Source organism: Mustela putorius, unplaced genomic scaffold (assembly GCF_011764305.1).
Source record: "Mustela putorius furo isolate JIRA1106 unplaced genomic scaffold, ASM1176430v1.1 tig00000129_pilon_pilon_pilon, whole genome shotgun sequence".
Lineage (NCBI taxonomy): Eukaryota > Metazoa > Chordata > Mammalia > Carnivora > Mustelidae > Mustela > Mustela putorius.
In genome coordinates this window covers 37,698,878-37,726,303 of record NW_025421290.1, presented here as the reverse complement: position 1 = coordinate 37,726,303, position 27,426 = coordinate 37,698,878, and the positions used below count along the sequence as shown (strand labels likewise).

Below are 27,426 nucleotides of genomic sequence, written 5' to 3'. Positions count from 1 at the left end.
AGATTAATTTTGGGGCAGTGGGCATTTTAACAATATTGAATTTTCCAATCCATGAACATGATAAATTTCTCCGTTTATTTAGGTCATCTTTTTTTTTTTTTTTTTTTTTTTTACTTTTTAAGTTTTTATTTCAATTCCAGTTAGTTAGCATACAGTGTGATATTGGTTTCAGGTTTACAGTGTAGTGATTCAACAGTTCCATACACCATCCAGTGTTCATCATGACAAGTGCACTTATTTATATCTTTTCTTTTTCTTAGCAATGTCTTATAGTTTTCCGTGTAAAGGTCTTGAATTTTTTTTAATTTGTCACTTAGTATTTCATGCTTTTGAACAGTATTAAAAACATTATTTTTTAAATAGCTTTATTGAGTTATAAACTTTATATATTTAAAGAGTATAATATGTTACATTCATTTTAACATAGGTATATATACCTGTGAAACTACCACTAAAATCAACATAATGAACTTACCCGTAACCTCCAAAAGTCTTCTTGTGCCTCTTTGTAATTCCTCTCACCTGCCCCTCCTGGCCCTTCGCTGCCTATCCTGGTCCCCAGGCAGCGATGATCTGCTTTCTGTCAAAGATTAATCTGCATTTCCTAGAATTTAATTTAATAGAATTCTACCGATTGTTCTCTTATTTGTTGGGTCTTTCTTTTTACTTTATTATTATTAAAATTATTTTTAGATTCATACATGTTGTATCATGTATCAGTGGTTTAATTCCTCTTTATTGTTGAGTAGTATTCTATTACACGTATATGCCAGAATTTGCTTATTGTTCATCTTTTGATGGGCAATTTGGTTGTTTCCATGTTTTTATTACAAATGAAGCTTCTTTGAATGTTTATATACAAATTTTTATATGACATGTACTTTCACTTCTCTTGGGTAGATACCTACTTGTGGAATGACTGGATCATATTATTGTATATGTTTAAATTTTTAAGAAATGGCCACATAGTTTTCAAGAGTGGTTGTACCATTTTATATTCCCATAATAAGTGTATGAGCGTTCTAGTTCTTCCACATTCTTACCAACAGTTGGTATGGTTGATTTAATTTTAACTCCTTAGGAGGTGTGTAGTGATAGCACATAGGTTTAATAGCATTTCTGTAATGACTAATGTTGAGTGTCTTTTCATGTGCTTATTTGCTGTTTGTAGGTCTCTGTCAATCAAATATTTTACCCATTTTTAAGTGAGGTTATTTGTTTTCTTATAACTAAGTTGTGAGAACTCTTTATATATTCTGGATATTCCTTTATTCCTAGCACTTGAAAAATGTTCCATTATCTTTTGGCTTGCATTTTTCTGGCAAGAAGCATGTGGTAATTCTTATTTTACTTTATTTTATTTTATTTTTTTCTGTGCAGAATGTGCCTTTTTTTTCTCCTCAGCCTGCTTTTAAGTTTATTTCTTTATGACCCATTTTCAACTCATTTGATTACGATATATATGCCTTGGTGTCATTTTCTTCATGTTTCTTCTACTTGGATTTGTTGAGCTTCTTGGTCCGTGGAGTTATCATTTTCATCAAATTTGGAAAATTTTTAGCCATTATATCTTCAAATATATATATATATATATTTTCTGTTTTCTTGTGCTCTCCTTTTGGGACTCAGATTTCATGATTGGCTGATTCTGATTTCAGTTGGCTGATACTATACTACAAGTCTAGCCTTGCTCATTTTTTTAAGATTCTTTTTCTTTACTTTGGATGGTTTTCTGTTTCTCTGTTTCTAAATTCATTCATCTTTTTGTCTGCAACCTCAAATCTTCTATTAATTCCGTCCAATGAAATGTTCATTTCAGTTACTTTATTTTTCAACTTTAGAATCCACTGTTTCTCTTTATATCTTCTTTTTGTTTTTTCCCATTATTTTCATGATTTTTTAGATTTTGTGCATATATTATAATATTTATGGTAGCTGTTTTTAAATCTTTGTTACTCTCTGTCATTTCTGAATCTGTTTCTATTGACTGATTTTCCTCATGTTCCCATTTTTTCTTTACATGTACAATATGTTTAAAAGTTGGATGTTGGACATTATAAATATATTGTTGAATTGGTTTTATTGCCTTCTTTAAATACTTCTGAAGGTTTTTTGCCCTGATAGTTAAGTTACTTAAAGATCAGTTTAATCTTTTCCAGGCTCATTTAAAAACATTTTTTAAAAAAATTTTGGTATAATTAACATACAGTGTAATATAGTTTCAGGTGTATAATGTAGTGATTCAGCAATTCTGTACATTACTCAGTTCATTTAAAACCATTTCTGTGGTTTGTTTAGGGTAGCTTTTTGTTTAGATCTAGGAAAGTTTTACTATTAAAGACTCTTTGGAGATGTCTGTTAAATGAGCCCATTTAACCCAATTCAATGAAATTTCTTCATTCTGGCTGATAGGAACCAATCTGTGTAGCTCTGGATGAATTCTGGAAAGTACTCAGCTTATACTCGCTTTAATATTCTTTACCTTGTCACTTGCTCGTTGCCCAGCCTGTGGACAAAATTACCCTATGACTAAGCAGATTTGTGTTCACCCAAAGACTCAGAGTCCCTTGTGATGCTTTTTCTTTTATAACTATAAGGTTGAGAATCGATTTATAGTTAACATATTTCTCTTCCTCTGGTGATTGGCTTTTAATCTAATTGGGGTATTAGTGGTTCTAAGTATAGAGCTAGAACTTAGAAGAATAAAAGGTAGAATAAAAGGTACCCATTTTGTGTTTGTTTTGTTTTGAAAACCCAGCTGTTCATAGAGAAATCTTCCTTTCATCTTACAAAATATTCTATCAATGTAATTATACCTTAGAAAGACCTAGGAACACAACAGAAAGATACTGCTTGTGTTTTCTTTTGATATGTTTTTGAAGAATTTAAATATTTACAGTTCCTAGAAAACATTTTTTAATTAATGAAAGTGGAAACCTCTACTCTTGAGTATTTCAAGAGGTAGGACCTTAACTTGCATGCCTTTTCTAAGGAACCAATTACAGGTAGTGTTGTGGTCTCTTAACAGAGTCAGTATAATCAAACAGAGTTTGATTATACTGGTTTGATTCTGAACCAGTGGACCAAGGACAAAGACTAAGAGAGATGGAGACCAAAATATCTCCTTCTTTACTTATAAAGTCTAGGCTGGGAGATTTGATTATTATCTGTCTACAAGCAATCACACTTTTTGTGTTCAGCAAAAAGTTGAACTTCTGATATGGGCAGATTTGCATGCCCATTTGTAGGCAAGGTTAGACTGAGCTGTATGGGAGAAGCACCTGACCTTATAGGACCAGTAGAGGATATGTACCTCCTAAGGGGAAATTATCTCCCAAGAGAAAACTGGGACTTGCTCATTGATGCATTTTTGTTTATTCTTCTTAAATTACCAGTCTGGTTAAGTCACTCCACCTCTCCTGGGTCTCTGAAGAAAGTGGCAGAGTTGGGCCAAGAATATTAAACTAATTGAACTGCTGTCATGTAGGGTGGGGACGATGTATTTATCTACTAACAAATATGCCTTTTTACTAATGTATATTCATTGAGTATCCACCAGGTATCTAGCACTGTGCTTGCTGCTTTGGAGTATAAAACCAATATTAGATGGCACCCCTGCCCTTTGAGAGTTAACAGTGGGATTAAGGAGAAGTTATTTATTCATATAATAAAAAAGAGTTCATTTGTATGGATTTTCATCATTATAATGTATTTCATGCATATCATTATTCCAATTTAATGATACAGAAAGTAAGGCTCCATAAGGTCACGTGACTGTTCCATGATCACACAGGGGACTTGATTCAGGTATTCTGACTCTGGATCTGACTTTTTTCCCGCTATATCATGCTGCTTTCTGAGAAGAAAACATTTCCTCTATGAGACAGTGTATATGACAGGTCCCTCCTTGGGCATATGGGAAAAGCTAAGGTAGTTCAGACAAGGTCACTTCTCTAGTCTCAGAGCAGTCCTGTCAGGGAGGCTTTGTGCAGCAGACTGGACGTGAGGTGCTTTTTGAAGGGTAGATTGTAGATTATTGGAGAGGGTTTGAGGAGGTGTCTAGACCAAGGCGAAAGGATCACTGGGAAGTGTGGTGCGAGAGGAGTTTAAGGGAGCTTGTCTGGCTGTACGGTAGGATCAATGTTGAGGAAATGTCTGGAGAAAGCATGAAGATACTGGTTGTGTAGCTTATCCAACTTTTGAAAGCTTGGAAGACAAAAGAGTATGCCACCTACAGTAAGCGACAAGGAGCCACTGGAAAGTTCTTGAGAAATAATGATTGAAACCATGTTCTGTCACACTTTCACACCCTTTATGCATCTCCCTATTCCCAGCTTCATTTGCCCTCTCTCTTATATATGATTTTTGGCGGTGGCTTTGTTTTTGCCTTACAGTTTTATTTTCTGAATGTAGGATGTCACTTTTTATTAATCCAAGAAATCCCATCATTTTTTCTTTTTACTTTCTAAATCAACTCCTCCATTTATCCTTTTCATTTTATTGTATCTTCTGCTCCTCTGGTATTTTATAATTTTAATTTAAGCAACTTTCTCTTCCTTTACCACTGTAGAGATCCGTACATTTATTTAGAAACCGTATATAAGTAACCTCTCCCTTCTGTGCTTGATTCATGGCTTTATTTCCATGTTTCTTTCCTTCAGTCAAACTTAAGAAATAGCCAGTTTCGTTCTTTGTCTTTCAGGTCCTACCTGGAACACAAGACCTCCATGAACTATATGCTGGCAACGCGTCTATTCCAGGACAGGTGGGGATTTGCTGATCTTGTAAATTTGCTAATCTTTTAAGATCATTAGATCATGTGATAAGGAGAAGGCACATAGAAAAGAAGGAAAGATGCTTTATTTAAAAAAAAGGCTTTCGTAAAATCTCTGCTACAAAGGGCCTTAGAGAAAACACAGTATCATACCTATTGTTCCAGAATTCATTAACTCTTATCACCATATACTGTTTCTAGAGGCCACAAATTAAACCATAACTATCTTTAAACAATCTTAACAAATGCCCTAAACTTTATTCTTCTTAAAGGAAGACCTGTACTCTGTGTCTTTTTACATTAGACACACGTCACGTTAGACACAATTTTTTTTTATTTATTTATTTGACACAGAGAGATCACAAGTAGGCAGAGAGAGAGAGGAGGAAGCAGGCTCCCCGCTGAGCAGAGAGCCCAATGCAGGGCTTGATCCCAGGACCCCGGGATCATGACCTGAGCCGAAGGCAGAGGCTTTACCCACTGAGCCACCCAGGCGCCCCTAGACACAATTTTTTTTTTTTAAAGATTTTATTTATTTATTTTACAGACAGAGATCATAAGTAGGCAGAGAGGCAGGCAGAGAGAGAGGAGGAAGCAGGCTCCCTGCGGAGCATAGAGCCCGATGTGGGGCTCAATCCCAGGATCCCAGGATCATGACCTGAGCTGAAGGCAGAGGCTTTAACCCACTGAGCAACCCAGGCACCCCCCTCAGACACAATTTTAACAGACATGATCATGTGTTTTTCTAGACCAGAAGAGATTAGAATAATCAGATTAAGAAAGGTAGAGCAGGCAGTAATTCACAAAATAAATACACCAGGAGTTGTAAAAAATGACAACTTATAATTTCAATACAAGGGATATTAGGGTAGAATGATGAAAAATGGAAATTGGAATTCAAATAGCACAACAATCAGGCACTCCTTAGTCCCACATACTTTTATTATCCCTAAGACATAATTGTCTTGCAGTACAGTTTAGTAATTGACTATCAAAATAAGAAACCTCAGTTATTTAGAGAAATTTACATTATATTCAGGGTGTATGTACTTTTTCGCAGGATGCTTAAAACAGATACCCAGATTTCAGTCATTTCTTACAATTTCATGATGTATTATCAGGAAATATGTGCACTTTGCCATTTCTCCCCTTAAATTTGTGGTTATTACGATTGATGGGATAATTATACTGCTTAGCTTCTAATGAAAGAGACCTTCAGATTCACTTAGAAGACTAGAAACTCCGTTCTCTCTAACGTTTCTCTCTCCTCCCCCACTATCGTAGAAACTTTTATAAGGCTCCTTTATATTTAAGGGTTCAGGTGTTTTACCAAGGTATGTTTTATCTAGTGTAGTACTTTTCATTAGTTTGGTTTTGCAGCGGGTGAGTCTCTTGAGTCTGAAGATTTAAGTCTTCCATCTGTGGAAATACTCCCCTTGACCTCTCTTTTTCCTCTACTTGAGAACTTCTGTTAGATGAATTTTGAATCTTTTGCTATATGTTCCATGTTTTGTTTTGTTTTTACTTTTTTCTCATTCTTTTGATCTCATTGTTTCTTAGCTTTATTTCTTAAACATTTTCTTCTAAAATTTTAAATTGATCTGCAGCCCGATCTATTTTGTTATTCAGTACCAGACAGGCGAAGGTTGCTCAGTTTACCTTTTTAACTTTGACAAGTGCCATTTTATTTTATTTATTTATTTTTTGGAAAGATTTTATTTATTTATTTGACAGAGAGAGAGAGATATCATAAGTAGGCAGAGAAGCAGGCAGAGAGAGAAAGGGAAGCAGGCTCCCTGCCGAGCAGAGAGCCCAATACGGGGCTTGATTCCAGGACCCTGAGATCATGACCTGAGCCAAAGGCAGAGGCTTAACCCACTGAGCCACCCAGGTGCCCCAGCAAGTGTCATTTTAATATCCAAGAACTACTTTTGATTTCTGGCTAGATTTTAGAGTTCATGTCTATAATATTAAAATGCTTCTGGTACCATTTCATTGTGCGGGTTTCCCCACAGCACCAAGCACTTGCCCACCTGTTTGCATCTGAGAATTCAACTCAGTTCTGGCACTGTCTGCCCAGAGATTAGCATCAGATTGTGCAGTTTAAGGGTTCAGGCCTACAAGACTGTGTCATTCCCACTTCCTCCGACTTTGGACGCCTGTTAGCAAGGCCAGGTTGTCACCTGTACTGCCAACTAACTGGCCACAGATTGGGGTTTTGAACAACCTGGGCCTGGACCTTTAATTCAGGCACGAGTTGCAAGTCCAGATTGTTACCTGTACTCCTGACCAACCAGCTAAAAACTGGAGGTTCCTACAAGTCTCTCCTTCCTTCCATTTGATTAATTTGCTAGAATGGCTCACAAAACTCCAAGGAACGTTTGCTTACTAGATCACTGGTTTGTTATAAAAGGATATAATTCAGGAATGGCCAGAGGGAAGAGACACTGAGGGCGAGATATGGGGAAAGGGTACAGAGCTTCCATGCCCTCTCCAGGTGTGGTAGGTTTCCCCAGATCTCCATGTGTGCCCCAGCCTGGATGCTTTCCTTTTGCATTTTTATGAAAGCATCATTACATAGGCATGACTGATTGAATCATTGTCCGTTGGTGATTGAGTGCCCCATTTCCAGGCCCTCTCCCCTTCCTAGAGGTCAGCTGGAAGTTCCAGCCCTTTGATCACATGGTTGGTTCCTCTGGTGGCCAGCCCACATCCTGATGGTGATCTAGGGCATTCCCAAAGTCACCTCATTGGCATAACCAAAGGCACCTTTATGGTGCTTACTGCTTAGGAAGTTCCAGAGGTTTTAGGTACACTGTGCCAGAGATGGGAATGAAGACCAAATACATATTTCTTTAATTTCTTTATTTTTTTAAATGTACTCATTTATTTTAGAGAGAGTGTTGTATCAGTCTCGACTGACATGGACTCTGTGTTTGAGGCTCAGTCTTTCCAGCCTTGGGCTTCCCGTTGAGGGAGAGGGAAGTAAACCTTTCCATTTGGGAACCATCACCAGAATGAGATAGCATTCTCCTAGGGGGAGCATAACAATGAAGAGATTTCAGAGGTAGTAATATATGTTGTTTCTTTATTAGTGATTCAATAAACAAGATCACCAGTGGGTCTGATAATCACCATAATTTCAAAAGTATGATACATGTTGCAATATTTTGAGATACCAACATATCTAAAGTAATGTGAAAAAAGATGTGTTGGTTTTGTCGGGGGTGGTTTGGTAATAAAATCATATGAAAACTGCTGCAGATGGTTTCCCACATGTGTATGAAAGAAATGCTAAATTTCAGTTGGAGGATTGATTTTAGCCTAATGTCTACTTTTTCACATCCACCAATGGCTGATCTCTCCGTGTCAGCTTACTCTTTCATGCCTCCTCCTCACACCCTGCTGTCCCATGGAATGGCCTTCAGTCCATCCCTAAGTTCTCCTAGCTGCCTCTTTCATCCTCTCACCCAGGCTAGGAGGAAGTTCTGCAGCCCTTCCAGTCCCTCAGTGTGATCAGATTGCCACACTGCCGTATAATTGCTTGTTTACTTACTAGCCTGTCTACTTTCTAAGTTGGCTTTGGAGAGTAGTACTTTGTTACCTTCATCTTTGTCCTTGTCAGTTTCTAGAGCGTACCACCTGGTAGGCACAGGCACACAAACATGCACTGGAGAAATGAAATCCTATTTGTTGCAAGCCCTAACATCTTCCAGTAAGTTTGTTTCTCTTCAGTCTGAACTGCTATTTTTCCTCTTGAAAATCCCCTTGTATCATTGTCAGAATTACTTTCAAACTAATTCCCTAATTATATCTTAGGGAAATAATCTTCCTAATTGTTCGTCTTTCTTACGTACCCCCTCCCTCTCATCCCGCACCTGCCACCCTGCCTGGCAAACAGTATCTTAGAGCTGTCTTACAGTTTGATGGCAGCTTTACCCTGGCTGCATATTAGTAACACCTGCAGATTTTGTAAACCCTGTTGATGCTCTGGCCCCACCTCCAGGCTGAAGTATTGGTACTTCTAGAAGCCGAGGTGATTGTAAAGTGAAACCATGACTGCATATTATTGAAACAAACCATTATCTGATGAGAAAGTTAAAATCATCTTGAGCCTTTCTGATGATAAGGAGACATTGCCACGAAAAGAAGACACGGGAAGGGAAAGACTAAACATTTTGAAGACCTACTTTTCACTTGATTTTCTGTAAATAGAAAATCTTGACATTGCATTGCTCTCCTTCCATAACATTTTCGAAATTTTTAAATGATAAATTTGAAATGATAAAGCTTTAAGATGAAGAACGGATTAAAAGAACCCAGGACTTAGGTAAGAGGTGTGTGGTTTTAAAAGGATGACTGACACAAGGGATCCTATGGCCACGGGATTGTTCAGTGAATCTGGGGTGATATCTCCGTGAATCTACACAGTGATAAAGTTGTACTGAGCTAAAAATACACATTCACAAATGGATACAAGTAAAACTGAGGAACTTAAAAAAGAGAGTGTGTGTATGTTAAATGAAAGGAAATTAAATGAGGAAAGAATGTTTTAAAAATAAAAGCTAATTTCAACATAAATGTCATTCACATCCTAGAGTGAGAGCCCAATCCTAGTTCAGACACTATGGAGAGCATCTCTTTTTAAAAGGGTTTTGTTTTTTTAATTGTGAAAAATCGATTTCTCCTGAGCACCCTTTTTGAACCCTATGAGGATTGAGATTGTTTTCCTTTACTAATACATAAAACAATTCGGTGAAAGCCTAAAGAAGAGCACTGGAATCTGAGACCTAACCTCTGGGTTCCCATTTGAACCCACTAAGCCTCCAGTCTTGGGCACGTCACAAAATAATCTTTCCCTACCCCCCCCTTTTTTAATAAACAAAAGTAATAGTAATCTTTTTCGCATGGTGGTTGTGAAGAATGGCTTTGATTTGTAGCTAAAGGTACAAATGCATGTAATTGTTATGCTACTTTGCTAGAATCCATTTGTCCTTTCCCTTTTGTTTTTTATTGCTCTTCCCCCATGCTTATGGGACTCTCTTTTTTTTCTCGATACATCTCTCTGTTTCTCCCCAAAGAGGCCTTCCCTGGCATAATTCTATGTTATCCAGGAGTATGAGTGTGTGTGCACGTGTGAAGTCAGGAGAGAATATCTGGCCACTCCTCTAACCCAGTTGTCCTTTCTACTTCTGTAGGGGAAACCCAAGAAGAAGCTTATTGACAGGAAGAACACGGTAACTGATTTTTAAAAGTTGAGAGATTCTTTCCATGCGCACAATGTGTGACCATGCAGGGGCTAAGTGTGATATTTTATGTAACTGTTTTTGGTTTGGCTCAGCAAGAATGGTAACATAAAAAAAAGTTTCTATTCAAACACTATTCCAAAGCAACTTTTTACAAAAGAAGTTTGGGATTTATTTATTTTTTTTATAACTATGGGTGTATCATTTGGCGGTGTGAAAGGCACCAAAGTATAACTGAGATTTCAGAACTGTGTTAGAGTCATGTTAGAGTCAGATACGTGGTTATGGTTGGCCTTGATATACTTGGGACAAGTAATTCAGTGCCCTGTGGAACTGAGCAGAACTGTTCCCAGTTTGCCACAGAACTGAAAGTATGCGGAACACCTGTGACTCTTCACTCTGGTGGGGCAGAGAAGGGTCTCAGAGAAGGGCTGGGGTGGCCTTGTCCAACCAAAGACCAGACCCCCAACAACTCTTAAACCTAAGCATACAACCCCCCTAGCTTGAGATCTTACATACATCCCCTTTGTGCTGTGCCTCTTTAAAAATCAAAATGGCCACAAGGAGAAAGAGACATCCTGTATCTAGCATTTAGTTTTACATTTAAGGATTAATGAAGATAAACCTGGTTTCTCATCGAAACCCCTTGAAGCATAAATCTAATTTTTGTTTAAAGAAGGATAACATATTTTGTTTAAAGAAGGGAAAACTGGGGAAAGTCAAGTTTGTAACTTCCAAATGAAAGCCACAGTAAATTTATAAGTTTCCTCCAGTTTTTAGTCAAAGAAAATGCTTCCTGGAGTATATTACTATGAATTTGGCAATTAGATAAAAACAAAACAAAAGAAAAAGATCTTAATAAGACTACTTAAAAGTCAGTGGGTTCTGGCCTTTCTTTGTTTTTGACATTCATTTTATATTACCTTCAGGAGTTTTTTGGTGGCATAGAGATAGAAGCAGAGGAAAGCTGGCATATGGCTGACGTATGGCAGACCATGTACTGTTACATGAAATACATCTTAATACATTTAGAAAATAAAATCATAAACTGCATGGTCTTTGACCATACTGGAATTAGAAAGCAGTAACAACAGAAAAATCTCCAAATATTTGGAAATTCACACATTTCAAAATAATCCATGGATCAAGGAAGAAATGAGGGAAATTGGAAAGTATTTTAAATTGATTAATAATAAAAATATAACATTAAAATGTTTAGGATGCACTAAAGGAGTGTTTTGGGAGAACTTTATAGCTTTTTAAATGCTTATATTAGAAAACAGAGGCCTACATAACTGATCTAATGTTTCATTTTATGAAACCAGATAAAGAAGGGTAGCCCAGCTTAAGTAGAAGAAAGGAAATAATAAAGGGTAAGAATCAATTAAATAAAAGACAATAAATAATACCAGTAAAATCTAAAATTGTTCACTGATAAGATAGCAGAATTGATGAACTCTTACATAAATTGGTCCAATGAAAAAAGAGAACACTAATTACCAGTATCAGATAGGAAAGAGGAAAATTTATTTACAGACCCTACAGACATAAAAAGGATGTTAAGGGAATATTATTAACAACCTTATTCTACAACTTTGATGACCCAGATGAAATGGCTGAATTCCTTGGGAGGGAACACTTAGCAAAACTGACACAAGGTAAAATAGAAATTTTGAATAGCCCAATATCTATTCAGAATATTGAATTCATAATTAAAAAAAACCTTGCAACAAAGAAAATCCCAGGCCCAGTAGTTTCACTGGTAATTTCTTTCAAGCATTTGAGGAAGAACAGCACCAATCTTACATGAACTCTTTCAAAAATACAGAAAGGGACACTTCGCAATTCATTTATGATGTCCGCATTAACTATGACATCAAAACCTTGTCTTTATCAAGACATTTTTAAAAAGAAGAATATTACAGGCACGACATAGATATGACATGACACAAAGTTTCTTCAAAGATTTTTAGCAAATTAAATCCACCAGTATAAAATAGGGTAATACACATGACCAAGTGAGGTTTTTCCTACTAGTACAAAGTTAGTTTAGCATTTGAAAATTAGTATTATTCACCATGTATGAAGGAGAAGAATTAGTTGATCATTTTATTAGATGCAATAAAAGCACCAATGTAATTCACATTTATGAGAAAAACCCTTAGCAAGTCAGGAGTAGAAGGGAATTTCTTAAAGGCCTTGTGTGAAAAATCTATTGCTAATATCACACTTAATGGCAAAATATTGAAGGCGTCCTTCTATATTAGTAGTATTGCAAGATGTCCACTTCTGGAATTTGTAAGCACTTTATCCTGGAAGTCGTGCCAAGCCTGTACAATAAAGCAAGGTGTGGAGAGTAGGGGAGAAAGGGCATAGAGATTGGAAAGGAAGAAATCAAATGTCTTTAGTCTTAGATGACATGATCTGGTTAATATGAAATCCTAAAGCCTCCACAGAATAACTACAAGAACAGCTAAGTGCACTTAGCGAAGATACATGGCCAATATACTAAAATAATAATAGCAGTAAATAAAAATTTAAAATTTTGTTTATGATAGCATTTGAAAATATGAAATTCTTAGGGATAAATTTTATAAACTCTGTTCAATACTTATACAGTAAAAGCTTACTAAATATTACTGAAAGAAGCCCTAAATAAGTGGGGAGATAAGTGATGTGCATGGATTAGAAGACTCAATATCACCAAAAAAAAAGTTCATTCTCTCCAAATTGATCTAAAGATCTGGTACAATCCTAGTCTATTCTATTTTATTCTAATCTATTCCAGTAGATTTTTTTTTTTTTTTTAGAAATTGACTATATTTTTTTCATCGCCAGCAGAAAATGACTTAAAAGAATTTTTTTTAATGTGAAAATACAAGGATATCCAAAGGAATATCCAAAAGTAATCTTGAATATCCAAAGTAATCTTGAAAAAGACTTAGGGTAACTGACTGAAAGAAATACTGTAATGCTATAGTAAGCAAAACTGTGGCAAGCCAATCAGTGGAACAGAATCAAGAGTCCAGAAATAGACCTATATTTATATAGTCATTTGAGTTCATTAAAGGGCCCAAAGTCCAATGAGGAAAGGAAACTTTTTTTATTAACATATAATGCATTGTTTCAGGGGTACAGGTCTGTGATTCATTAGTCTCACACAATTCACAGCACTCACCATTGGAAACTTTTTTTAAAGAGACGATTTTATTCAGGCTATCATAATAGGAGAAATGTCATTGTTTTCTTTGTTTTGTTTTGTTTTGCTTTTGGGGTGTTTTTTTTGTTGTTGTTTATTTATTTATTTTTAGAGAGAGAGAGAGAGTGGGGCAGGGGAGGAGCAGAGGGAGAGAGAGAAAATCTTAACCAGGCTCAACCCCTCAGCATGGAGCCTAACACGGGGCTCAATCTCACGACCCTGAGATCGTGACCTGAGCCAGAATCAAGAGTTGGAGGATCAGCTGACTGAGCCACCAAGGCGCCCCGAAAGGAAACTCTTTTTTAACAAATAGAGCTGGAACTGGATATCGTGCTCTTAAAAATGAACCTCAACCCCTATCTCCCAGAAAAATCAGAGATGATTCATAGTCATAAACATAAAAGCTATTACTATAAAACTTCTTGAGGAAAATATCTTTGTGATTTTGGGCTTGGCCAAAGTTTTTAGACATGACACAGAAAGCAATACCCAAAAAGGAAAAAAATGATAAGCTAGATTTCCTCAAAATAAAAAACTTTTGCTTATCATCACATACTGTGAGGAAAGTGACTAGGCAAGCCCTAGACTGAGTGCAGATACTCATCAAACAAAGGACCGGAATCTAGGAAACAGAATGAGCTCCTCCTGCTAAAGAATTAGACAATTAATCAACCCTTTTACAAATGGATGAAACATTTGAATAGACACTACCAAAAGAAGGTGTGTGAGTAGCCAATACGGTCGTGAACATGTGCTTAACATTAGATACCAGAGAGTTGCAAATTAAAATCGTGAAATACAACTAAACATCCCGCAGAGTGGCTAAAATTCTGTCATCATGTTGCACGCTTTAAATGCCTTACGATTTTATTTGTCACTTACAGCTCAGGAAAGCTGTGGGGGTGGTTGCGGAGCATCAGATGGTGAGGGTGGGGAGCTGATGGGAGTCTGATAAGTTGTCGTTGGCAGCATAACCTTGTACAAGCACTTGAGAAGGAGCCTGCCAGTTTGTTAGCCTAGAAAGTGCCATGCTGAGATCTTTACCCAGAAGGAATGAAAAAAATAACCACAGAACGACTTGGTACAAAATTCTTCCTAGCAGCTTTATTCATAATATTCCCAAACTGGAAACAACCTAGGGGCTCCAACAACCAGAAAGTGGGTAAACTGTGGATTATTCACAGAGTGGACTAATCCTGCACAATAAAAAGGCATAAATATGGATATACACAACACAGATGAACCTCAAAAACATGCAGAATGAAAGGAGACCTACACATAAGAGTTCTCACTGAATAATTCCATTTGTATGAAGTTCTGGAACAGGCAAACCCAATGAAAATATGATGAAAAAATGTAAGACAGTGGTCTCCTTTAAGAGTGTGAGGGGGAGGGATTGTCTAGGAAGAGGCCCGAGAACTTTCTGAGGGGGTAGTATTATCAGAGTTCAGGTTATATAGTTCTAGGCATTTGTCAAAACTTATTAATGGGCATTTATTTGGGAATTTCACTGTATGTCGTGTTTAGCTCACCAAAAAACAAAACAAAAGCAAAAAACAAAAGCACCAAAACACCAAAAGCCCTGTAAAACAAATACTGAACTCTGGTGACTTAATGATGTGCGTGTTAAAACTTTAGGAGTAAATTGCACTGACTTCTGTGTATAACTTTGAAATGCTTTAAAAATTGGATGGATTGATGGTTGAATAGAAGAAAGGACGGTTGGCTATATGTGCTGAAAGAAATGTAGCAATATATTCATGGCAGAAACTAGGCTGTTGGTACATGGATGTCTGCTGTCCTATTCTTAAAACTTTTGTTTGTATAAATATTTTCATAATAAAAAGTTGGAAAAATAAAATGCGGTAGATGTAGCTAAAAGGTAGTGCAGCTTATTTATATAGAATTCAATTGTTTATTCAAAAATATTAAATATTAATGATATGTCATCTGTGGGCTGGGCAGTCTCATGGGCATCTCTAACCCAGTGGTGGACAAGACAAGCATGGTCCTTTCCCTCATAGAACCCTAATTGTGTTTATCAGAAGTGTTTATCACACTTTCTCCATCATTCCCTACCTCCAACCCTTGTACTATTTGAATTTATTGCTCTGCTCATGGTTTCTTAGAAACTCACAATTGTTACTTTAAAATGTTAGATTTGTTTCATTTTCTTTATTATTTAATTGGCTAAATATCTATTTTCACAACCGTGTGTGTGTGTGTGTGTGTGTGTGTGTGTGTGTGTGTGTGGTGGTGGTGGTGGTGGTGGGAAGTACAGTGTTCATTTTTTGGGACGATGGTAAGCTAGGTTTGGAGTATTTTTATTAATTTGCTTCTGGTTTCTGCCCCAGTGTGTCAGGACCATCCCTATTCTTGGCCCAGTTACCTGCTCTAGAGAGAAAGTTTCTAGAAGACTCACTGTCCAGTTAATCCACTCAGAAATCCCTAAAAGTCCTACATAGATCAAAAGACACAGCCTTTCCATCATTATCAGAGATTGAAAACTCCCAGAGAAAAGATGATGATTCCTTGACCTCAAAGGGAATACACTTTGAATTCTAGGAAGTTCAGTTCTCTGAGAGAATTCATAGCCAACCAGTTAGATCTTGAGTTCTGAGTATACAGTCAGCTGCCTGCTTTCAGACACTGATATGGATACTTCTTTCCTGACCCAATGACCAAGATCCCTCTCTCTCTGCTGACCTGGTTACCTCTGCCTGCATGGTGCTTTGCCCAGTCCTTGTTTGAACTGGGCCTGATACCAGTTACTTCCCTAACCTACGATTTATCTTACTTTAATGCCTAATGTAGCTGCTGCCATCCCCTTCCCAGCCCACTTCCCATTCACAGCGTGATTGAACTTGGCTTTGTCCAACATCGCTACCTTTCCTTGTTTGTGCCTCTGACTCTTAACTCCTGACCTGTACTCAATATCTGGAGATGCCCTATCACTTCCCCCACCCCATCCCTCTTAAGTAAGTAGACCCTAAGAAAGGAGTTCCTCTTATTGGAATGCTTGAGACTTGGTGTGTCTCTGGGCCTTGGTAACTTTCCTAGGACACTTCCCCCATAAGTCTTAGCTCTGTGCTACCATATTCACAGGTATCAGCTGTCCCTCCCCTAGTCTCAACCTCTGCTAAATCTGTATTTATTAAGTACTGTATACATTAGAAGAATATTTGTATAAGTCTGAGTAAATTATAACGAATAACAATAAAACAAACACCTCTAGCCACCAGCTTAAGAATTAAAGTGTTGCCAGTGTTGCCCAGTCCTCCGTGTAAGGTTTTGGGTAGCACTCTTATGGGCCCTGACGTAAATAGTCAGCCAGTATGACCGAATACTTAAAAACACTTAAACACTGTCTTCAGGTATATTTTTGTTTGACAAATTCAGATAGGCCATTAGTGAAGTTTTCCTGCAGATTCCAGTTTTCCCATTTATCTGCCAAACCTTGTAGGATTCACTAGAGGTACCATATCTGTCCTGTCGTCGTTACAGAATTCTGTCAAGCTTAGCCTTGGAATAAAGGAGAGAACTCTCTGAAGACTGTAGCTACCATCTGGTTTTTTCCCATAGACTAGCTGCTGACGGAACCCCAGAACTGAAGGTAGAGAGTATGAATTCAAAGGCCAAACTGCATGCTGCCCTCTATGAGCGGAAGCTCCTGTCTTTGGAGGTGCGAAAACGTCGGCGACGCAGCGGCAGATTGAGGGCCGTGAGGCCAAGATACCCAGGTACCTGCTGGTGAGCTTACGCCAAACTCCACTGACCGGGTCTTGCCGTTCTGAGTTAATCAGCTTCTTAAGTAAGACTCAATGAATAAGAACCTTCCTGATCACATCTGCTTAATTTTTTTGTATAGTCTTTTTCTCCAAAACTTAATTTCAGAAGGATTGTAAGTTTTTAAACCTTCCATTCTGTGATATTTGTACTGAAGAATAACTAAAGCATACATGTTTTTGGCTTTTGCTCTTACTTCAGCATCATATAACTAGCTGGTACTCTAGAAATACTTGAGGTATAAAAATATGAAGAAATGCTTTAGTTTAAGTTTAATGGAATCCTGAGCATCATTATCTGCTTTTTTATGATGAGGTATTAAATCTAGGTCACCCCTTGACATTGCTGAATGGTATAAATATTTTAACCATGAACAGACCAGGAGGAATTTCTTTCCCAGATAATCTCATTTGTAGGTCTATTTGTCACTGACCCTTTCTCTCCTCTCCGCCCCCACCCCTTTGTTGAGCACCTGTATCCGGCACGTTAGTCACTAGGGCTTCATCAATGAATAAAAAAGATAGGTCCCTTGTCCTCACAGACCTGCCAGGTCGGTGAAAGAGAAAGATAACGAGTAAATGTAGGATAGAAAGATATTCCCCCGCTCTGTGTACCTCCATAAAAGGTGCCCTTCTAGAAACCTCTAGCACACTGTTGAGATTACGTAGATATTTGCCTGAAGTTGTAAGAGAGCCATTGCTATTCTCCTGAGACACCTGAGCTCTAATGCAGTTGGATTTCGAGAGTGCGAAAGGCTGGAGAGGGATGTGTATGCTGTTCGTTTTGTGCCTCTTTTGTGGTCTGACCTAGAGATGGGTTTTTACTAAAAAGACGGAAGGAAGGTATTGGGAGAGAGGAAAATTGAATCCTTTTCTCAGCAACATTAGTGATTCTCCGCATTTAGTGATCACTCAGCCGGCTGAAATGAATGTTAAAACCGAGACAGAGAGTGACGAGGAGGAAGAAGTCGCGTTAGACAATGAAGACGAAGAGCAGGAGGCTTCCCAGGAGGAATTCGCAGGGTCCCTTGGAGAAAATCAAGCCAAATACACCCCCTCATTGACTGTTATGGTAGAAAATCCGCCCAAAGAAAATGCCATGAAAGTTTCTGAATGGAATAATAAAGGTGAACAGTGCTGCAAAATGGAGACTCAGGAGCCAGAGCCTAAATTTAACCTGATGCAGGTTCTACAAGATAATGGCAATCTTAGGTATGTACCTTTAATAATTATGATAATAAAACCGATAACTTGCATTGTGTACTAGGTACCGTGTTGGTGGCTTTGCAGCCATTTTCCTTTTCTTACAGCATCCCTGGGAGATAATGACTGTGATTTTATTATTATTGTTACTGTTAAGGAAACTGAGCCCTAGAGAAGTTGCTTGTCCAAGATATAGAGCTATGATCCAAAACCCATGTCTCACGGGCCCAACAAATGTTTGTTGATTTGAATGTCAGTCACTATAAGTGCAGAGTTCAAGTGGCTCATGGTTTAATGTAGGGGTACTCACTGGGCAGGGGCCCCAATATGGACAAAGTGCTCTTAGGACACAGAGAAAGGAGTGACTAGTCCTTTCTAGGAAGGCAAGAGGGACATTAGGGAGGTGGCAATATTTGAACCAGGCTGTAGCTGCTGAGCAGGGATGCCAGGAGGGCTGGGAGGTGGCAGCTGTGTGTTGGAGTACCCGTAGGGGAAAGAAAGGCAGAGGATGCGATGGTTTGGTCAAGTCATTTAGCCCCTCAACAGCGGTTTATTGAGCACCTGCTTTGTGCAGAAATTGTGCTAGGCTATATAGTTATGTGGAGAGAAGAGTGCAGTGAGAGATAAGACCGAAAAAATGGATGTCATTTGATTATAAAGTGCTCCAAGAGGAGCTGGGACTATATTTTCTAGATGGCTAATTTTTAAGCCGACGAATGATATGGTCAGATCTTGATTTAGAAGGTAAATTCTGGGTGCACTGTGGGTCAGTGATTGATAAGAGGAGAATGAAAACCAGGAACGTGAGTTAGCAGCTGTCACAGTAGTCCAGAGCCAGAAGATGAGGCCTTGACCAGACCCATGGCTACTGGAATGGAGAGAATGGGATGGACCGAGTGAAATTTGCAGTCAGTCAGTATAAGGAGCATAGGAGTTGGTTTCAGGACAGAAGTGTGTTTCATTTGGGACACAGTGAGACGGAAGGGCTCTGGGATGAAGTGGTTCAGTGGATAGGTGAAGATACAGCTTTGAAGGTCAGAGTTGAACAGAACTGGGCAGTTGGGAACGTTAGAGTGGGTGAGCTTGTCCGATTCACTTTAGTCCAGAAGCATAGACAGGAGAAAAGGAGGAGCGTTGAGCCTTGGGGAAGACCAGTGTTTAATAGTAAAAAGATAGGAACCAGCAGCTAAGGGAGGTAGGCACCAGGCCTAGGAGGAGGGAGTGTGGTAGAAGCTCCAGAATGAGAGTTCGAAGCTGTAGTGTGCCTCAGACAGCCCGAGAGAGCACGCAGAGTGAGGAGAGACTCCTGCATTTCTGACCCCGGGCCAACTTGTGAGTTGTGAGAAATTGTGAGTTGTAGAAATAAGAAAGCAGGTGCAAGCCAACTTTTTCAGAGGATTTGGCAGTGAAAGGGAGTTGAGAACACATCAGCGAAAGCAAGCGTAGAGAAAAGGATTGTGGTGTGTTTTTTTTTTGTTTTTTTAAGATGGGGATTCTGGAGTGTATTTATAGACTAGGGGAAGAAGGGTTTGATGGAAGGAGCATTAGGGGCACCTGGGTGGCTCAGTCAGTTAAGCATCTGACTTTTGATTTTGGCTCAGGCCATGATCTCAAGGTCGTGAGATCAAGCCCTCTATCGGGCTCCCCGCTCAGAGCACACTCTGCTTGAGGTTCTCTCTCCCCCTCCACCTTCCCCCGGGTCATGCTCTCTAAGCAAACAAACAAACAAATAAATAATAAATAAAATTGTTAAAAAAAATGAGGATTAGAGATGTAGAAATGGATATATTGCTAAGAAGGGCCCTAAAGGAAGGTGGAAAGAGGCCACTGGAGGGGTATCTCTTACTGTAAGTCGGAAAGAAAGCACTGGGATGAATGCAATAGAAGTTAAGCAGGAAGGAAGGTTAAGTATTCATGCATTTTGGCCTTTATAAGTTAGAGGTCAGTTCTTATATTGCAAGGCTGGTGGGTAACTTTGGGTTTCAGGGAAGTGGGGAGATGAAGTTAAGGTTTGGAACAGTGTCCATGGAGAATAGCAGTAGTTTTGTTCAGTGGATACCACACCAAACTGTCCGAAGACCTGGATTCTCACTTTTTAGGGCTCACTGACGGACTGTGTGATCATGGGCTACTTAGAGAGCTTCTCCACGCCTCAGTTTCCTTTTCCTTTAGGCCAAGGTATGGGGTTAAACAAATGTTTTTCAAACTGTGCTTTCTGGAGGGGAAAAAAGATTCCACTGAGTTGAAATAGAACATTTGAAAACCACTGGACTATATTCTAAGGCCCTTTCCAGCAATAACATTCTACTTAGCTGTTGTAGAAATAAATTATTTCTTCATAAATCTCAGGGATCTGACTTTCAGTGAGTAAACTGTTTCAGTTGCCTGGTGTGTGAAGGCAGATCAGTGGTTTTCAGACTCTGCTGCCTTGAGCTACCCATCATTCTGTGGGGCATCTCTGTGGCTACTGAGGGGTCTCAGGGAGGTCATGGCAAGGATTTGAGACTCTCGGCCCTAGCCTTTAGTTGTGTAATTTTTATACTGAGAATCCATAGAAGCCTAATTTAAAAAAAAAATAGGGGTTTCTTTGATATAAATCATTCTAGTTTTCATTCTTTCATCTTTTTGAGTTTGTTGCATATGACTAGCTGACCAATGTCTACAGTACCTTAGGGCCAGTCCCAGAATGAACAAACCCAGGTCGTTTCAAGAAGGTTTATAGAAATGAAAAATACAGTACTTGTTCATTTGATTTGTGGCAATGATTTGCAACAAAATAATGGTTGAAATCTCAACCTCCAAGTGATAATTCCCTTATCCGAAAGACCTTTATGTTTTAGTGTTAGAGGAATAGTTAATAAAATCACTGAAACATGCCATTTCTACCTCATTTGATAGCAAGTGAATTTGTGGACCAAAATTCAGAATCTTTTTCACTTGTTTTGTCATGAAAATAATCTTGTGGAGAGAAGTCTTATGGGAATTTCGGTTGAGGGGAAAGTGGCATGTGGTCTCCAGGTGAACAAGAGTGTTAAGTGTTGCCTTGTTGAGAAACATTTGAAAATTTAAATTTGTTTCTTCAAAATCATATTGTACTCCCATAAACTCTCCCCATTAGTAAAAAAGATGTAGCCTGCCTTATATTTTATGCTCTGAAGATCTTCTGTATCAAACTCTCTGGAGCAAATCTACTTCTCATCCTGATGCCCCTCCCTCTAAGTCCCTCTGCCACGAACATAGCAGTTAGACCTAGATCTTCTTACGCTGTCCACTTCCCTCTGGCTAAGTCCTTCATCCTAACTGTGGAGGAGCAGTGAGTAGAAAGCATTCAGTGATTGCATGTGTGAGGACTGTAAACAGAGTTTGTGTTGGGCCCTAATCTTCGCTGATGTAATTTTGGCTGTAGCGTCCGAAGGCCGATCAGCTGAAGTAACCAAAATCTGTCCTGAAGGAAAACAGATCTGCTACAATTAGCAGCTGAAGTGAAAATCATCAGTGCGTCTCTGGTATTTCTGCCTTCTAAGCCATAGCTTGAACAGATTTCCTTATTTCCAACCTAGACCAACAAGCAGAAATTTGCTGGATTTTTCAGCGATGTCGCTGAGGTGCTCATTACCATATGTAAAGATTTCTTTTTCCCACTGAACATCTGGGCCTGTCCTAGCCTGTCAGTTCATCTCTGCCAAGCTCTGTTGGACCTCACTCATTTGTTCTGGGCTCCAGCCATTCCTGTCTTGTAGTTGAGAAAAGCGTGACCTTAAAAATTTGGTCTCAAAAGTTCCTTTGTAGGATTTATCTATTTCCTGCATTGGAGGCCTTTGCACACGAGAAATATTAGTTGCCATAACAAAAGCATACTTTTGCCCCAACTGATGAATATATAAGGGCTTCTATGTTCTTGTGAAGATTCAGTACTTTTCCTGTCCATTTCCCCCAAGGAAGTTGTTAAAAAGTTCAGAGATAAGGTAAAAGAGTAGGAAACCTGATTTCCTATTCTTCTTTGATTTTTTTTCCCTCCCACATTAATAATAGAGAAACTAAATAGGATTCTTTAATAGAAAAAAAAATCTCATATACTCTAGAAGGAATCTTTATAGTCATATGATTGCATGATGGGCTTCATTTGTCTCAGCCATCCTAACAGGACGATTGTCACAGTCCACTTCGAGTGAAGCTAGTACATATTTGGTAGGCTTACCATTCTGTTTCATAACAAACACTATGTTGTTTTGGATTTCTATAGCAAAGTGCAGGCCCGGATAGCATTCTCTGCCTATCTCCAGCATGTTCAAATTCGCCTGATGAAAGACAGTGGAGGTCAAACGTTCAGTGCCAGTTGGGCCGCCAAAGAGGATGAACAGATGGTGAGACTCTTCTTGCTGGAACCTTTTTTTTTTTTTTTGGTGTTCTTTGTTGGGTTCTTTCTTTTTATTATCTATTTATTTATTTATTTTAATAAACATATAATATATTTTTATCCCCAGGGGTACAGGTCTGTGCATCGCCAGGTTTACACACTTCACAGCACTCACCATAGCACATACCCTCCTCAATGTCCATAACCCCACCCCTCTTCTCCCAAACCCCCTCCCCCCAGCAACCCTCAGTTTGTTTTGTGAGATTAAGAGTCACTTATGGTTTGTCTCCCTCCCAATCCCATCTTGTTTCATTTATTCTTCTCCTACCCCCCAAACCCCCCATTTTGCATATCCACTTCCTCATATCAGGGAGATCATATGAGAGTTGTCTTTCTCTGATTGATTTATTTCGCTAAGCATGATACCCTCTAGTTCCATCCACGTCATCACAAATGGCAAGATTTCATTTCTTTTGATGGCTGCATAGTATTCCTATATATATAGGAATATATGTATATATGTATATATATATATATATATATATATATACACATACCACATCTTCTTTATACAGTCATCTGTGGATGGACATCTAGGTTCTTTCCATAGTTTGGCTATTGTGGACATTGCTGCTATAAACATTCAGGTGCACATGCCCCTTCAGATCACTACGTTTGTATCTTAAGGGTAAATACTCAGTAGTGCTATTGCTGGGTTATAGGGTAGTTCTATTTTCAGCATTTTGAGGAACCTCCAAGCTGTTTTCCAGAGTGGCTGCACCAGCTTACATACCCACCAACAGTATAGGAGGGTTTCCCTTTCTCCACATCCTCACCATTGCTGGAACCTTTTTACTTGCCCTCTTTCTTTTCTTCTTTTTCTTCCTTCCTCTTCCTAACCCCCCCCCAATTAGGGTAAAAAGCAATATATTCTTCAGTGACAGAGTTGTTCCACACTATACATTACAGATTTCCCTTACTTTAATGTGATGTAAATCTTTGATCTGGGGCCAACATCCATCATACCATGTTGAGGGCATCGGTTTATTTTATCCTAAAAATGGAAATTGGTTGCTCATTAGATGTCAGGCCCTGTCCAAAGCCCTCAAAAAGAACAGCAATTTAGAACCCTTTAACTCTGCGATTTTCCCATTGCATTAACTCTTTGACGTAGGCATTGTCATCCCATTTTGTAGCTGAGGTAACAAAGACCGAGAGCAGGGATGTAATATGCCTCTTGTCCCATAGCTTGTGTGGGGTGAGACTGAAACTTGCACTCACAGGTTAAGATTGTACAGTGTTTTCTCTTCCCTTGTTTCCTTGCATCACAAGGCATTTTGTTTTCTGTTCTGAGAGGGTCCGGTTAGCCCCGTGAAAGTCAACACTTTGTCGTAGGTTCTCTGAGAATGTACCATCCTCCATTTTAACATTAATTCTCTAGTAGTTGAAGTTTTATAAAGTTGTGGAAACAAACCGTGTAGTAATTTTTGCTATCAGTCATTTGAACATGCCTAGGACTTAGTATTCTAGCAAGGTGTTTCTTTTTGAATTGGAAGGACAGGGAACTTCATGCTCTTTGTAAGGTCAACACTTATAGAAGAATCCACAGCCCTTCCGTAGCCTTTGACCACAGGGATCTGTCACCCACAAGAGAGAGACCTTTAAAGTCTGAGAAAGCTGTATCCTTTGTCCAACTCATTGGTGACCCTCCCATAATTTTCAGTTCTCCACATACAAGAAGCATACTATGTGCCAGGCTTATTATAAAAACACAATGGAAATCCCAGAAAACAACCTGTGAATTTAAAGTAGCCAGTACAACCCAGAGATAAAACCTTGTGTGTTGTGAATAATCCTTCAACCATCAGTGGAAAATGTTAGCTCTGCTCTTTCCAAGTGGAAAATTGAAACTGCCTTTTTGAGAGTCAGTTTGTCTGCTCCACGGTGAAAAATAATGTTTTAGTGTAATAGCTTAAACCACCCGATAGTAAAGACAGCAGAGTAGAACCGTGAAATCCAACCTGTGGTTATGAGGCTGTTCCTTCATGCTGGAGTAAATTGGCACCAAAGAACAATGAACCAAAATCACATTCAGGAATTTAAAAAAAAAAAAAAGCTCAGAATAGAGTAACTCCTGCAAGCGCTGGCTTGGAACCCCACACAGGGTTTGGGGGCAGCGGGGGGTTACGAGAATACTTAGGATCATCACTGCAAAACTTAATACCAGTTCTGTGCATTCCTGTTTGAAAATCTAGCTGGAGAGCACACCTTTAGCCCTCCCTTCCCTGGTAACTGCAGCGGGGGCCGTCTTGACCGGGAAGGGAAGGCTTAGAATTGTCTTCTCTGCCCCAGGTTAGGGTTTGACATTTTTTATCACAGAACTCACAGGAGGCACGTCCATAGAAGGTTCCTCAAACCTATCATCTTAAGGCAATTTTAACATGTTGTGGGGGTGTGAGGAGGGAAGGAACAATTCTCTTTAAGGCCCTTGGTCTCACAAAATCTCTCTTGGAAGTATTTCTCGTGCTGTGAATGATCTGATTGGTATCTGTTGAGATTTCAAAATCCTTGGCCCCATGTCAAGTGAGATGTACTCTTTGGACCCCTTAATGACTTTTCTCTATGCCCCTCCTAACCCCCTTTCCCATGGGGAAGGGAAAAAGAAGCCACCACCTCTCACATATATACAGTATTGGTTCTTTCTTTTTCTTTATCACTCAACTTTCTAAATGAGCAGTTTCTTTTCTTTATTCCCTGTGCTCTCCTTGGCCTCATCTTCCTATTCCTTTTCCTCTACTGAAAGTGTTCTCTTGAAGTTATCTCACAGTGGCCAGATCCACAGCCTTGTCTTGGTCCTGGGTCTTCCCAGCTCTGGTCTCTTGGGAGCTTTTGACATGGGGCCGTTAAGTCCCTTGGCTTCCATGACACTCTTTTCTCCTAAGGCTTTTTTGTTTTGGTTTGCTTTGCTTTGCTTTGCTTTGGTACATTTCTGGTGTTTCTGCCGTGGGTTTTTTGTTCTTGTTTTTCTGATTCTTCCTCCTCTTTCCTATCTCTAAGTATGAATATTTCTGTTTCTTTCTCTTCCTTCTCACCTTTGATGATTTCATCTGCTCCTATGGTTTTAATTTCCACTGTCTATCCTTGAAAGCTGCTTCCCCTAAGTAGCTCTCTCTGATCAACCTAGCAGTGGTATCTGCATATTGAATTATTATAGCACTATTGGCATTTGAGTTGTGGTACCTTTACAGTTACTTCTCTAATATATAATTATTTGTGTACATAATTCTTTTGATTTTCTGATTGTCAGCTTATTGAGGGAAGAGTAAGTTTCTTTTGTCTCTCTGTCTCCTTCTTATACCTAATGTCTTTCCTCTGGGTCTTATTTGTTGGAATGGTCAGTGTACCTGTTCTCTTATCTCTATTGAGTAAACCCTTCCTAGCTTGTCTTCTGGTGCTTAGTACAATCCCTGTTTTCTTTTCCCTGACAACTCTTAATAGGAGCTAGTGGTTCGCTTCCTTAAACGAGCATCCAGTAACCTCCAGCACTCACTGAGGATGGTACTACCCAGTCGACGTTTGGCACTTCTGGAACGCAGAAGAATCTTGGCACACCAACTGGGTGATTTTATTATTGTGTACAACAAGGTACTTTTCTTTTACTCGTATGTTTTAGATTGCTATACCCTGTTAGTGGGCTAGAAGCCTGTGTCCTGCTGGGTGGAGAGGTCCTTCTTTCTTCTAGTGTTGTCAGCCCTTGTGTGTAACTGTTACAGGCAGCTGGACCTCACCTCTTAACCTAGCTGGTCTGTATAGCCACTTACTACTTCTAAAAGCCCAGTGGCCATAATTAATGCTTATCAAAAAGCATATTCCCTTTGAATGCTGTTGAGGCTGAGATGAACTATGGACTATGTGAATTTGCATTATCATTATTATGCCTGTAGACAGTGGTGTGAATTTACTATTTGTGAGCAAATTAACTGTGGATTTAATAGAATGACATAATCTTCTTTCCTGAGAGAGTTACACTTTGTATCAGAGAACATCTTAGACGGTGACATCATTTTACAACCAAGACTAGGAAATATACTACTTGGTTAGAATATTTTGCAAAGTATCTGATGTCCAGAGGGTCTTAGAATGCTTTGGAAGTATCAGTATTTGGGAGAAAAAAGTATGTCATTTAGCAGAAGGGAGAACTGAGGCCTGGAAATTTAAATGGCATTTGTAAGAATCTACAGATGATTAGTAGAATATCAGTATACCAAACCGATAGCTGCTATTTACTCCAGATCTGTTGAGAATTTTGAGATGTCATCTATAAGTGAAGAATTTACTCAGTTTGGATGCTGGTATAGGAGTAACTTCCAAAACCTCTCTTTCCTCTCCCTAATTGTAACAAAATCCAGTATATTTGTTGTTATATTGGTAAAGCTGCAAGTGTGAGCACAGATGTTACTAAGCTACTATAAAGTTCTTTTTGAATGGGTTATGTGGGCAGAAGGCAAAAACACGATACAAATTTATATTTATTCTGCAAATTTTATTTGGAAATTCCAAAATGTTTTATGAAATAATGGCAGAGAATAAGATATCAAATTTATAGGTGGCAAAAGTACATGGGGAAGTAAGTGTCTTTACTCTAGAGACAGATGAACCCAATGGTCATGAAACCAGCTGATGAAGTATGCATTTATCAGGAGTCAGTTTTATCTTAATTGTTTTCTTGTGCGGGTTGGGGACTGGGTAGGAAACAGAACAGATGGCTGAAAAGAAATCGAAGAAGAAACTTGAAGAAGAAGAGGAAGATGGGGTGAATACAGAAAACTTCCAGGAGTTCATCAGACAAGCAAGGTAAAAGA

General features: G+C 38.8%; 1 protein-coding gene across 21 annotated transcripts in view; it reads left to right on the top strand.

Annotated features, from left to right (window-relative positions):
* TTLL5 (tubulin tyrosine ligase like 5) overlaps nt 1-27,426 on the top strand; it is a 284,568-nt gene that overhangs the window by 80,288 nt on the left and 176,854 nt on the right. For 18 of the 21 annotated variants that reach the window (XR_006604351.1, XR_006604357.1, XR_006604352.1 and 15 more), the window contains 7 exons: nt 4,703-4,765; nt 9,973-10,011; nt 16,802-16,959; nt 17,910-18,216; nt 22,451-22,571; nt 26,063-26,209; nt 27,315-27,418. Coding sequence is in view for 16 of the 21 variants with exons in the window: in XM_013058395.2 (XP_012913849.2) it covers nt 4,703-4,765; nt 9,973-10,011; nt 16,802-16,959; nt 17,910-18,216; nt 22,451-22,571; nt 26,063-26,209; nt 27,315-27,418 (939 nt within the window). In the remaining 5 variants the exon portion in view is untranslated. The remainder of the gene's footprint in view (nt 1-4,702; nt 4,766-9,972; nt 10,012-16,801; nt 16,960-17,909; nt 18,217-22,450; nt 22,572-26,062; nt 26,210-27,314; nt 27,419-27,426) is intronic. The other 3 variants (XM_013058385.2, XM_045072070.1, XM_004739219.3) reach the window with 1 other exon arrangement.